This window comes from Thalassophryne amazonica, chromosome 20 (assembly GCF_902500255.1).
Source record: "Thalassophryne amazonica chromosome 20, fThaAma1.1, whole genome shotgun sequence".
Lineage (NCBI taxonomy): Eukaryota > Metazoa > Chordata > Actinopteri > Batrachoidiformes > Batrachoididae > Thalassophryne > Thalassophryne amazonica.
This window is the reverse complement of record NC_047122.1, coordinates 15,717,521-15,732,248: the sequence shown is the minus strand read 5'-3', so window position 1 is coordinate 15,732,248 and position 14,728 is coordinate 15,717,521. Positions and strand designations below refer to the sequence as shown.

The 14,728-nt window shown below is 44.6% G+C and overlaps 1 protein-coding gene and 1 long non-coding RNA gene across 3 annotated transcripts in view; one reads left to right on the top strand and one right to left on the bottom strand.

Moving 5' to 3' along the window:
- Nucleotides 1-14,728, bottom strand: part of slc9a1b (solute carrier family 9 member A1b) — a 37,144-nt gene that overhangs the window by 11,100 nt on the left and 11,316 nt on the right. For both annotated transcript variants that reach the window (XM_034160768.1, XM_034160769.1), the window contains exon 8: nucleotides 5,082-5,255. In XM_034160768.1, coding sequence (XP_034016659.1) covers nucleotides 5,082-5,255 — 174 coding nt within the window. The remainder of the gene's footprint in view (nucleotides 1-5,081; nucleotides 5,256-14,728) is intronic.
- LOC117501813 lies at nucleotides 2,210-6,909 on the top strand. The gene is made up of 3 exons (XR_004558093.1): nucleotides 2,210-2,222; nucleotides 5,726-5,729; nucleotides 6,800-6,909. It is a non-coding gene; the product is annotated as an uncharacterized LOC117501813 (long non-coding RNA).

The window sequence follows — 14,728 nt, the reverse complement described above, 5'->3', positions numbered from 1 at the left end:
AGCTGGAGACCATTCGAAAAATTTATCTGGCTTTCGGTGAAAATTTTACGGGCTTCACAGAGAATAAGGACTGTTACTACAGCTTTAAGGACGGCTTTAAGGACGCTCGGCACGCCACTCTCCGTGCCGCCATCAAGAGCCACAAACCACCGGATCATTTCTAAATGGATGGCTCTGTGGATCCGAGACCGTCGTGTGCACTTTCTATGGTTATCACAAGAGCTGGACATCAGCCATTTTCCGGCAGATTTCACTTTTAACAAGAGATTTTGTCATGGAAAGCCGAGCGGAGGCTTCGCGCGTCACGACCGATTTGCTGATGGAGCGAGACTAAGGAACACCTCCGTTTTGGTCTCACAGGACGGCTTTGAGATGGCGTTCAGACAGCTGTCGGTGGTTTTTCCATTGAGTGATTATCCGAGAAATTGTGGATGTGCCTGGACATGCCAGAACATGTCCCGTGAGGCTTCATCACGGCGTTGCTTTGCGCCATGCGGCACCGCCGCAACACGCGGAATTCCTCCGCACGTCTGTCTCAATGTGCCGATAAAGTGCTGATGTCCACGTTCACATTCCACTGTTACAGGAGTTTTTGTCATGGAAAGAGCTGATGTCCAGCTCTTGTGATAACCAGAAAAAGTGCACACGATGGTCTTGGATCCACAGAGCCATCCGTTTAGAAATGATCTGGTGGTTTGTGGCTCTTGATGGCGGCACGGAGCAAGGCGCGCCGAGCGTCCTTAAAGCCGTCCTTAAAGCTGTCCTTAAAGCTGTCCTTAAAGCTGTAGTAACAGTCCTTATTCTCTGTGAAGCCCATAAAATTTTCACCGAAAGCCAGATAAATTTTTCGAATGGTTTCCAGCTGCCAGTCTCTAACAGTTTCTGAAAAAATTCTGATGGAAAAAAAGCCCAAATCATTCTGCCATTTCCTGACAATGAAAATCCACCGAGGGGGCGGACCACTCCTCACTCAAAGCCTACTCACAGGCGAATGACGCAACCGACAGGCTTGTCTGACGCAATCACACGTGATTCAAATCCATATGGTTTTTGAAAAAAAATAATAAGGTCGGATACTTTTCTAATAGACCTCGTATATGCGTTTTGCTTTTACACCCCATTATATAGGGGTAAGTTAAGGCCTATATCTGATGGCTGTCATTCAGGTAGATAATTCACAAGGCAACAATTCTTTAAATATAGCAGCTAGGGGCATGAAATTCACAGTATCATCTCATTTTCTCTGGTGGTCACAAAACAATCAGATTTTTAGCCCTAGGTAAATCTTGATTTGGTTAATGGTTAAAGTGGTTAATGCGCTTGCTTCAGTGCAGAAGGTTCCGGGTTCAAATCCCACCCCTGCCACATTTCTCCATGTAATGTGGAGTTGCGTCAGGAAGGGCATCCGGTGTAAAACCTGTGCCAATTCAACATGCAGATCCACCTTGGATTTGCTGTGGCGACCCCAAGTGAAAAACAAGGGAGCAGCCGAAGAGACTTACTTTCTTTAAAGTTGTCTGTTTATTTGTTTATTTATTTGGATCCCCATTGCTGAGCTGCAGCTATTCTTCCTGGGGTCCACACAAGTCAACAAACAATATACAGAAATCAAACATGCATTCAAAAATATATAAAATGAGAAATAATAAAAAAGGAAAAAAAAAAACCAAACAAACATAAAACAATCAAGTTCCGATCAAATCAATCATCACATCTTGTCAATTCACATACACAAAAAACCCATCTATAAATGATCAAAAGCCATACCCAGATTGCTTGTTATGTCCACAAATATAGTTTTAGAAATACCTTAAAAGAACATTCATTTGAAATGAATTTGATGCGTTCTGGTAATGAATTCCATTCCTTAATACCCCTAAATATGACAGTGTTTTTTTTATGGCATCAGTCCTGGCTACAGGTAGCATAAAGTTTCCCACCACAGCATGTCTGGTTATGTATTCATGATTTTCTGAACTGAAAGAAATTCCTAAACAAAATACACAGTAACTTAGTGACAATAATTTTTTCTGGTAAAAATGATCAGTGAATATAAAAATCATTTTTTAACTAACATCCAGTTTAAATTTTGTATGCATTGTAATAGTATTTGTCCTATAACTGCGGCTGAGTACTATACAAACAGCCTTATTCTGAATGATCTGTAATTTATTTATCATTTCCCCAGAGGCATTTGACAAAACTGTTGGGCAGTAGTCCAGGTATACTACTAATAATAATGCTTTAATAGCATAATTCAAAGTTGCACAACTTAAAAACCTTGCATGTCTTCTCATAATCAATAAACCCCTGCCCATTTTTACACAAATATCATTTATATGTTTTATCCATGATAATTTTGAGTCTACCATTACACCCAGCAGCTTAGTCTCATCTACTTGATTTATTCTCATATTATTAATTTTAATGTTTAATACGGGATTTTTCATAATAACACGACTGGAAACAATAATCATGCAGTTAGTCTTTACTGTATTTAACACTAACTTACTGGGCGTTACCCAGTCAACTACCTTGTCTGTGTGCTATATAAATCAATAAATCATGATTCAGAGTATTTGATCATTGCGTATGGGTCTTTTCTGACATTTTCTAACCACTGTTGAAGTACTCAGCTGTTTTGTATGTCTGCAGGACCTACTTTGTTGAGGGGCGAATCTGAAATTTAGTGAAATTCAACCATATTTTTCACCATGAGTGATGAACAGCACCACTCTGAAACTTTTTACAGTGAATCTTCATATTCCAGTAATAAAAACTTCAAAAGATTGAATTGGTGTGCTGTTTCCTTCATATGGAAAATCTCTAGGTCAAAGAGGGGCCTAAAAGTGCCTTTGAGCAGCATTTCTGCCATATAACATTATTTTGAAATATCAAATTGGTCATAGTGCAGCTCAGGTAGAAAGCAGATGTTATTAAACCACACTGCTGAGGCCAACACACTAGGGGTACACAGTAAATGCGGTAGACTGTATAAATGATATAAATTTGGCCTACACTAGATTTGGACTCCACCGACCAATCGCAATAAGGATTGTTGACGCAAGCACAGAGACCAAAGAGCAGGAGGAGCTGTCTGTAAATAGGCCTACTAGAATGTGAATTACAATTAAGAATTTACGCAATGTTATTTTGTGAATTTTAAGGTCATATTTGGTGTGCGTATTTGCAGAAAGCCGCGGCAAAAAATGTAATTTCCTCATTCAGCTCCGACAGCAATTGTTTTTCTGAGTGGCATCTTTTTGCATGTACGTAGTTGTACAAAAAAATGCCTGAAGCACTTCTTACATTTTAATGTAATTAGTTATATAGAACTTATTTTTACTACATTTGTTCATGCTTTTGAAATTTACAATTTATACTTCCATTCTAAGTTTTAAAAATGGTGTTTGTTTCCACTATTTTGCATTATAGAGTGCTGAGTTTTAATTTTGAGTTTTGAGATCTGCACAATAAATGTCCCCAAAAATCATATCTGTTTTGTTTTTTTTTGTTGTTGTTTTTTTTAACCAACTTAGTTAGCTTTGCTAAAGGACTATATAACCCATTCAGAAACACTTCGATTATAATTATTACTTACGTTTATATTGCGATATATACCGTTACCATGAAGGGATTCAATTTATACCGCGATATGAATTTTAGGTTATATCGCCACACATCAACACACCCAGTCTAGGAACGCCACAAATATTTATACTGAAGGTCCTCAGAACTCTCTGCTCTTCTGTGGGCTATTGGAGATTAAATTACTTTGGTACCTTGAACTGTACTGTAAACCAGTATTTGTGAATTATACTTTTCTGTTCTAAAGGAAGGGCAGCAAGATGGCTAGAGCCACACAATCCTGCTTGGTGGGGCAACACAAAACAATCCAGTGATTACCATAAAACCGCATAAACCTGCAAATGTGGAGTGATGCCAATAAATTTTTCAGATAAGGAGTTTGTTTGAACTCCTGTTTTTGTGAGCTGGGTTCAGTGCTGGAACAAATATTGAGGGTCAAACAATCTGTTATCATCAGTAGCAGCAAGTTCTTCTTGGAACATATGAATTCTTAGAAAAGAATGGCTGTGATCCCTTTAGTGCCCACAAAAAACAGGACAGCATGTCATACGTGGACAAAAATATTGTCCTTCATGTAGAAAGCAAACCAACTTCTTGGGTCTAGTATCATGAGTCTGACAGATGTGTGTCAGATAATGGATGGTGACACAAGCCCAGATTATAACACAGTTATGAGCGTAATATTTTTAAATCATCTCCATTAAGGCCTAGATGGATGTTGCAACCATCTCCTCATATAAACAACACAGAACACCTGTAACCTCTGAGGGCCTATGACACGTTCTCTTGCCTTAAAACTGGCAAAAATGATGGCCGAGGGCATTTTTAGGCCACACTTTGGCCCAGATTTTCCAATATGAAGGAGACAAAACACCAATTAAATCTTTTGAAGTTTTGACAACTAGTACTCAAAGAATTTTTGCAAAACATTTCAGAGTGGTGCTATTTTTTTCAAAAATGGTGAAAAATGTGGTTGAATTTCCCTAAATTCATATTTGCCCCTAATTAAAGTAGGTCCTGTGGACACAACGGATCAATACCTCAACAGTGGTTTTAGCATGTCAGTAAAGACCCATACTAAATAATTAAATACTATTTTACAATATTTTTTTAGATTAAATGGAATACAGAGGCCTTTTAACACACGGGAAAATTAAGATTCATTTTTTGCAGGTATTCCACCCTCCATAAAATTTTTCCACACTCAGGCTTATGACTAAAAACATGATTGTTTTACAGCCAGCAGCCTCTAGCTGTTATATTTCAAGAACTGTGGCCCTGTTAAGTACCTACCTGAAGGACGGCCATCAGATGTAGGCCTAAACCTGCCCCCTTATAATGCGGTGTAAAAGCAAAATGTGTACACATACTACTAAAAAAACTGTGTATATATATATATATATATATATACACACACACACACAATTTTGGTTTTAGCTCCTTTCAAACTACAAGTGCGCAGGTCGTGTGACTTTCCTTGGCTGTGTACTTACTGCTCGGACATGGTCAATGCCATTGAAGGCAGCTTGGCGGAGCTGCCGCTCTCCACCAGCATCATGGCGTTCTTCATCTCCATCTTGTGATAGAAGGAGATGAGCTGAGGCTCGGCAGAGCGTTCGCCTGCGATCAGCCACGGCTTGATGTAGGTCTTATTGAAGCGTCTTAGCCTGGGCACAGAACAATCACAGCCTGCTTTCAAACAGTACATTTAGAAAATAACATCTTTCATTCATTCTGGGCAATTTATACCTTCTGGCAAAAACTCTGCAGCTGACCTTTTGATTTTATGTGTCAACAACAAAGTGACAAAGTGCTGAAACATACAGGTACATCTCAATAAAATAGAATACCATTGAAAAGTTAATTTATTTCAATAATTTCAAAAAGTGAAACTCACATAGATTCATTACACACAGATTACAGATACAAGTGGCAGAAGGGACTTCCGTTCGTTGGGTATCTGGGCTTACGCTCCTGGACAGAGTGAGAAGCTCCACTATCCAGGAGAGACTCTGGTCGTCTCCCCAAGGAGGTCTTCCAGGCATGTTCAACCGGGACGAGGCCCTGGGAAAGACCAGGAGACACTGGGAAGATTCTATTTTCCAGCTGGCTTAGGAATGCCTTGGGATCCCCCGAGAAGAGTTACAGGACTTAGACGAGGAGAGCAAAGTGTTCGCTGAGCTGCTTGCTCTGCTGCCAATGCAACCCAGATAAGCTGCTTAAAATGAATGAATTACACACAGACTGATATATTTCAAGCATTTATTTCTTTTAATTTGATGATTATGGCTTACAGCTAATGAAAACCCAAATATTCAGTATCTCAGAAAATGTGAATATCGTGAAAAAAATTCAAGATTGTAGACTCAGTGTCACACTCTAATCAGCTAAATAACTCAAAACACCTACAAAGGTAGCCTGAGTGTTGTGTGGGCCGCTGAAGAGGAGGTACTGCTGGCCCACCACCACCAGAGGGCGCCCTGCCTGGAGTGCGGGCTCCAGGCACCAGAGGGCGCTGCCGCATCATGGGGTAGCCTGGGTGACAGCTGTCACCCATCACCAGACACAGCTGTTCTACTCAGCACCGAGGTATATCAGGAGGACGGCGTCTCCACCTCAGTGCCGAGATATCGCCTAAGACCAAGGTAGTATTCTCTGCAGTTATACATTGCATCATCAGCTAAGACTGTTAAAACCTTTTTCAGGACTGGTGACTACTGAAAACCTCATTCTTTGGATAAGTACTCACCTTCCTGCTATACTTTGCCAAGAGGTGGAGGCGGCTTCTCCCCTCTCTGTTACTGGGTGCGTTCATCCACTCCTGTGTGTTGTTGCTCTCTCCTGCCAGCAGTACCGGATCCGACGAGCGGAGGCAGTGGCCACCTGGGAATTCGGGACTTGGCGGTTCCAGTATTTCCAGGGTTCGGTGGCAGAGGAGATCTGGGTGGTTCCGGTTCGACTGAGACAGACGTCTCCTACCTTCGAGCCTGCCCACACGACACCAGCGGATTCGACCCCAAATTGTGTTTGTTGTATTACTCGTGCTTGTTTCAGTAGTAAATCTTGTTATTTACTCTCTCCATTGTCCGTTCATTGCGCCCCCCTGTTGTGGGTCCGTGTTCCTACACTTTCACAACACTGAGCCTTTAAATGATCTCTCAGTCTGGTTCCGTAGCCTAAACTATCATGGGGAAGACTGCTGATTTGACAGTTGTCACTGACACCCTCCACAAGGAGGGTAAGCTACAAAAGGTCATGGCTAAAGAAGCTGGCTGTTCAGAGTGCTGTATCCAAGCATATTAATGAAAAGCTCAGTGGAAGGGAAAAGTGCGGTAAAAAAAGGTGCACAACCAACAGGGAGCCTTTAGAGGATTGTGAAGTAAAGCCCATTCCAGTATTCAGGGGAAATTCACAAGGAGTGGACTGCTTGTTTTTTCCCACTTTTGTTTTGCTCACATTAATTATTGTCTGCCTTACGTACATCACATTTTGCACCATTAGTTTTTCCAGTTCTCTGCATTGCGTTTTCCTTCCCTCACTCTCTTGAACCTGTTTCTCATCTGTAAACCACACCACCTTTCCAGATCTTTCGTCCTCACATGCATCTTGTTTTCCTTCACCGCCTCTCTTATTTAAACTGTGTCTGTTCACTCCCTCATTGCTTGTTTGTTGATTTATATCACTTACCAGCACTCTGTCACAGTCCTGTTTTGCCATTTTTTTTTGACTCTGCTCTGTTTACCGGATCCTGACTTTAACCTCAGCTCTGATAACCCATTTTGCTTGTGTACTGACCCAGCTTGTTTACGACCATATCCTCTGTCTCGCTCCTGCCTGGTACCTTTGCTCCGCAGACTGCCTTCCTGTATACCGAAACCTTGCTTGTATAAAAGACCATCATTTTTACCCATACGTCCTGCTTGAGAGCCTGCATTTTGTATCCAGCCTCTGTCTGTGCCTCGCCTCCTGCTCTGCCTGATAGAACAAACGAACCAGACGTGGGCGCAGCAGGCTCCAGGAATTAGGACGTCAACGCCATCAGAGAGATTTTTGACGACATTAATTTTTTTCTTTGTGTGTTTCTGTAACTGCTACTCTCCAAAGGAGAAGGGAAAAGTGCAGTAGAAAAAGGTGCACAACCAACAGGGATAACTGCAGCCTTTAGAGGATTGTGACGTAAAGCCCATTCCAGCATTTGGGGGAGATTCACAAGGAGCGGACTTCGACAAGAGTCAGTGCTTCAAGAGTCACCACAGATGTATCCATGACATGGTTACAACTGTCATATACTTTATATCAAGCCACAGAGGCAATGCCAGAAGTGTCTTATATGGGTTAAGAAGAAAAAGAACTGGACTGTTACTCAGTGGTCCAAAGACCTCTTTTGAAATTAAAATAAATTTTGCATTTAATTTGGAAATGAAGGTCCCAGAGTCTGGAAGAAGAGTGAAGAGAAAGAGAGAATCTAAATTGCTTGAGGTCCAGTCTGACGTTTCTGCAGTCAGTGATGATTTGGGGTGCCATGTCATCTCCTGGTGTTGGTCCACTGTATTTTATCAAGTACAAAGTCAGCGCAGCCATCTACCAGGAAATTTTAGAGCACTTTATGGTTCCCTCAGCTGACAAGCTTTATGGAGATGCCAATTTCATTTTCCAGCAGGACATGGCACCTGGCCACAGTGACAAAAGTACCAACACCTGGTTTAATGACCATGGTATCACTGTACTTGACAGGCCAGCAAACGCGCCTGACCTAAAACTCAGAGAATCTACGGGGCCTTGTCAAGAGGAAGATGAGACACCAGATTCAACAATGCAGATGAGCTGAAGGCTGCTATCAAAGTAACCTGAGCTTCCATAACATCTCAGCAGTGCCACAGGCTGATCACCACCACACCACGCCTCGTTCATGCAAAAGGAGCCCCAACCAAGTACTGAGTGCATATACTGTACAGTACACATTGCACAGTGCACATACTTTTCATTAGGCCAACACTTCTGTATTAAAACTCCTGTTTTTAAGTTGGTCTCATATAATATTCTAATTTTCTGAGATGCTGAATTTTGTGTTTTCATTGGCTGTAACCCATAATCAGCACAATAAAAATAAAGAGATATTTGCAGTATATCACTGTGTGTAGTGAATCGATATGAGTTTCACTTTTTGAATTTAATTACTGCAATAAATGAACTTTTCAATGATATTGTAATTTATTTAGATGTACCTGTATGGCCACTTGAGGCAAACACAGAATCTCATTTTAAAATATCCATGTTTATAACATAAACAAATTAAAGCCTTTTTTCTTTTTTTTTAAATAACGTTTTGGAGTGTAAGACTATTTTCATTTTTGATAAATGTAAATGCTCAAAGTAAGATTAATCAGTGAAATCACCCGCTACAGTTGGTGGCTGCAAAGAAAACCTGCGCCCTCTTGGCACTTTCTGGAATCACATGGAGACCACTGGTTTAATACATAACGTTACAGCGCATCCAGAAAGTATTCACGGCGTTTCACCTTTTCCACATTTTATGTTACAGCTTTATTCTAAAACTAGCGCTTTGCCCGTGGGGATCCACAGGCTCTAGATTGGGTAGCGTTTATAAAATAGGTAGCTGACAGTTTTTCAGTGGTGGTAATAAATTAAGCAAAGCTTGTATAATGTGTTGGAATGTGAGACCAGAATGTTTTTAGAACATTAAACCTCAGCCTGTTCTCCTCGGACAGGAGGTACAGGTCAATCAGAGCCCAAACCTCCAGGATGAAAAACACTTTCTTTCCCTGGGCTGTCAGAACATTAAACACTCATGTGCTATAACTCTCACCACCATGTGCAATAACAGCCTTATCCAGAACGTATATGTAATTGTTTTAAATACCTTGTACATATATTCACTTATTTAAACTCACATTTTTCACTTAATCTGCCAAGTTAGTTATTTACAAGTCATAGGCAATAGTTTCTTTTTATCGTTTCTTATTGTCAAACTCAGTTGCAGAGTGGCGCCCCTAATCTTGTATGTGCACAATGACAAATAAAGCTTCTATTTCTCAAACTTTTTTAGAAGAGAAACTCAATCCTTTTATTTCTTGTTGAATATGTAATTTTTATATCAATTTATTGGCAATGTATTTCTAAATTGTGTAGCTTGTTCTTATCATATACACACTATTATCATTATTATTTTATGATTACTTTTATTTTGTCATTTGATTTTTAAATGAACCACAGTGGAAATAAGTGTTTTCAATTTCTTGTGTCATCCATGTATTTTTAACATATTTACAATTATGTACTTACATTGAACTTAGCAAATAAAATCATGCACACACACACATGCACGCTTTTAATATAAAGATGATTTACCACCCCCTGCTGGAATGGTATGAGAGTCCAGAATGTAGTTAGCAACGTTAGCTAATATCCATGGCTTCTGGAAAAATATTAGTCCTATCAACATTCTGCTTTGGCACCAGTCATCTCTGACCCCAAAAGAGATAATCATACGAAATGGCAAATGTCAGCTCTCCCCAGTTTTGCTGGGATAAAAGCCATACATACATGTGCACACAGGCCACTTGGCTATTATAGATACTAAACAGCAAATGTCAGCTCTCCCTGGTTTTTGTGTGATCAAAATTGCACGCATGCAAAACTTTTAGTCTTTCTGCAACTGGCTGTAAGCAGGTGCTTCTAATTTGATAAACAGAGATGTGGTGGAAGACATTAAAAGCACTAAACATTTCGCTCATGGTACCAACATGACACTTAAGTCACTCATGGTAGCATGAGACTTAACTCACTCATGGTAACGGTTACATAACACTTAACTAAAGTGACTAAACCAATTCAACTTCAAAAACAGAATAAATCAATATCACTAACAACATTGTTATTCTAACATGAACCACAATAAAAACATTTAAAACGTCAACGTCCGACTCCCATGATGCATTGCAGCACAATGTCCATTGTATACTGGTTAGCTTAAATTGCTAATTTCTAAGAAAAAAAAAAATTGGTCCCATCAACTTTCTGTTTTCTCAGTGTTCATCCTTGACCCAAAATACAATCAGCATACTCAAAGGCAGCTCTCCCTGGTTTTTGCACGACCTGGTCACCAAAGTAGCCTGTGTGCCAGTATTTAACAGAGAGTGAGATTTTGTGTGTTAGCAGCGTTAGCACTAATAACGAGTATCAATAGGTAGGTTTACAAAGATGGTTAACGAGGCCTATGCATGTTATAGTTTTTAATACCAGCAGCTAAGCCGTCTCTTATTAGAACCACCATTGAGACCACAAAAATATTTGTTTATCAATCACCTTAATGCAGACTACCTAGCCTGTTAGCTTTAGCTAACTTGGTACCTTCAAGAGATGTGCATGATTTAGCAGATGGGCATGTCTGGTGTTGTGAAAGTGTAGTGACACGGACCCACAACAGGGGGCGCAAATGAACGGCCAATAGATGAGCCAAAAAAGTAACAATTTAATGTTGTGAAGGTGCACAACGAATATACAAACAATCTCAGAATCTGATAACAGTCAATCCACAAAGGTGACGTGTGGGCAGGCTCGAGGATAGAAGACGCCTGTCCTGAGAAGAGCCGGAATCACACGATTTCCGCCGCCACCGAACCTGGTGAATACTGGAGCCGCCAAGTCCCGAATTCCCAGGTGATCACCGTCCCCGACTGTCGGATCTGGTACTGCTGGCAAAGAGCAAAGACAGTCAAGTGTGGGTGTGTGTACACCCAGTAACAACAACGGTGGGAATGCCACCTCCACCTCTAATACACACTCGTGCAGCGTCTGTGTAACCACTTATCTGACAGGAAGTAGGACGAAACAGTCGTGACCCACGCCGGTCCTCTGGTTAGACAGCTGCAACACAATAGCTCTTGGAATCAATCAATACAGGCAGAGAAAGTTACCTCCATAGAAGTATGATATCTCTGCGATGAGGTGGAGATGACGTCTGGGTTTTATGGAGTGAGATGATGAAGAATGAGTGACAGCTGTCAGGAAATAATGAGTGACAGCTGTCACCCCCGGCTGTGTCCGTGGCGACAGCGCCCTCTCGTGCCTGAAGCCCGCACTTCAGGCAGGGCACCCTCTGGTGGTGGGCCAGCAGTACCTCCTCTTCTGGCGGCCCACACAACAGGACCCCCCCTCAACGGGCGCCTCCTGGCGCCCGACCAGGCTTATCGGGGTGTCGACGGTAGAAATCGGCCAGGAGGGCCGGATCCAGGATGAAGCTCCTCTTCACCCAGGAGCGTTCTTCGGGTCCATACCCCTCCCAGTCCACCAGATATTGGAACCCCCGGCCCATTTGACGGACGTCCAGGAGCCGGCGCACTGTCCAAGCCGGCTCCCTGTCAATGATCCGGGCAGGAGGCGGCGCCGGACCGGGAGCACAGAGGGGTGGAGGTGTGGTACGGTTTGATTTTGGAGATGTGGAACACCGGGTGGATCCGCAGTGAAGCTCCCAGGGCTAAGGACCTTGAGGATGCGAAATGGTCCGATGAACCTGTCCATCAGTTTCGGTGACTGTACCTGAAGTGGGATGTCCTTCGTTGACAACCACACCTCCTGCCCGGGCTGGTATGCAGGGGCCGGGGACCGCCGGCGGTCTGCATGGGTCTTGGCCCTCGTCCGGGCCTTCAACAAGGCAGAACGGGCGGTGCGCCACACCCGACGGCACCTCTGAAGGTGGGCCCGGACCGAGGGCACACCGACCTCTCCCTCCACCACGGGAAATAATGGGGGCTGGTACCCCAAACGGGGAGAGGCCGGTAGCAGAAGACACCTGGCTGTTATGCGCATACTTGATCCAGGCCAGGTGGTTGCTCCAGGCCGTCGGGTGCGCGTATGTCACACAGCGGAGGTTCTGTTCCAGCTCCTGGTTGGCCCGCTCTGCCTGTCCGTTCGTCTGTGGATGGTACCCGGACGAGAGGCTCAAGGTGGCCCCCAGTTCCCTGCAGAAACTCCTCCAGACGTGAGAGGAAAACTGGGGACCACGATCCGAGACTACGTCAGTGGGGATCCCATGCAGACGGACGACGTGGTGGACCAGGAGGTCCGCTGTCTCCTGGGCCGTAGGGAGCTTCGGGAGGGCCACGAAGTGGGCCGCCTTGGAGAATCGGTCCACTATCGTGAGGATGGTGGTGTTGCCCTGGGACGGTGGGAGACCCGTGACAAAATCCAAGCCGATGTGGGACCGGGGGCGATGAGGCACAGGAAGCGGTTGGAGCAGACCTTGGGACTTCCTGTGGTCAGCCTTGCCCCTGGCACAGGTGGTGCAGGCCTGGATGTACTCCCGGACATCGGCCTCCATCGACGCCCACCAGAAGCGCTGCCGGACAACTGTCACGGTCCTTCGCACCCCCGGATGACAGGCGAGCTTGGAACCGTGACAGAAGTCAAGGACCGCAGCCCTGGCCTCTGGTGGGACGTATAGTTTGTTTCTTGGTCCAGTTCCCGGGTCCGGGCTTCGTGCCAGGGCCTCCCGGACGATCTTCTCCACGTCCCAGGTGAGGGTGGCCACGATAGTGGACTCAGGCAGGATGGGCTCCGGTGGATCCGACAGTGCAGTTTTGACCTCCTCTTCGTGTACCCGGGACAAGGCATCCGACCTCTGGTTCTTGGTCCCGGGGCGATAGGTGATCCGGAAGTCAAAACGCCCGAAGAACAGTGACCAGCGGGCTTGCCTGGGGTTCAGCCGCTTGGCGGTCCTGATATACTCCAGGTTCCGATGGTCAGTGAAAACCGTGAACGGCACAGACGCTCCCTCCAACAGGTGTCTCCACTCCTCAAGAGCCTCTTTCACCGCAAGGAGTTCTCGATTGCCGACGTCATAGTTCCGTTCAGCCGGGGTCAACCTGCGAGAAAAGTTGGCACACGGGTGAAGAACCTTATCAGTCTCTCCGCTCTGGGATAGCACGGCTCCTATCCCTGAGTCAGAGGCGTCCACTTCAACCACGAACTGGCGGCTAGGGTCGGGCTGCACCAAAACTGGCGCAGTAGAGAACTGTCGTTTCAACTCCTTGAACGCGGCTTCGCACCGATCCGACCAGGTGAAGGGGACTTTTGGAGAGGTCAGGGCTGTCAGGGGGCTAACTACCTGACTGTAGCCCTTAATGAACCTCCTATAGAAATTAGCGAAGCCGAGGAACTGTTGCAGCTTCCTACGGCTTGTTGGTTGGGGCCAATCTCTCACCGCCGCAACCTTGGCCGGATCAGGGGCGACGGAGTTAGAGGAGATGATAAACCCCAGGAAGGACAAAGACGTGCGGTGAAACTCGCACTTCTCGCCCTTCACAAACAGTCGGTTCTCTAACAACCGCTGCAGGACCTGACGTACATGCTGAGATGAGAATATCGTCCAGATATACGAAGACGAATCGGTGCAGGAAGTCCCGCAAGACGTCGTTAACCAAGGCTTGGAACGTTGCGGGGGCGTTGGTGAGGCCGAACGGCATGACCAGGTACTCAAAGTGACCTAACGGGGTGTTAAATGCCGTCTTCCATTCGTCTCCCTTCCGGATCCGAACCAGGTGATACGCATTTCTAAGATCCAGCTTAGTAAAGATTTTGGCTCCATGCAGGGGGGTGAACACGGAATCCAACAATGGCAACGGGTATCGGTTGCGAACCGTAATCTCATTCAGCCCCCTGTAATCAATGCATGGACGGAGTCCGCCATCTTTCTTTCCCACAAAAAAGAAACCTGCACCCATCGGGGAGGTGGAGTTCCGGATCAGCCCGGCAGCTAACGAGTCCCGGATGTAGGTCTCCATTGATTCGCGCTCAGGTCGTGAGATGTTGTACAGCCTGCTGGACATGAACTCAACGCCTGGAACCAAATCAATGGCACAATCGTACGGACGGTGCGGGGGAAGGGTGAGTGCCAGATCCTTGCTGAAGACGTCAGCAAGATCGTGGTACTCAACCGGCACTGCCGTCAGATTGGGAGGGACTTTGACCTCCTCCTTAGCATGTAAACTGGGAGGAACCGAGGATCCTAAACACACCCGATGGCAGGTTTTGCTCCACTGAACCACTACCCCAGACGGCCAATCAATCCGAGGATTGTGTTTCAACATCCATGGGATGCCCAAAATCACGCGGGAGGTAG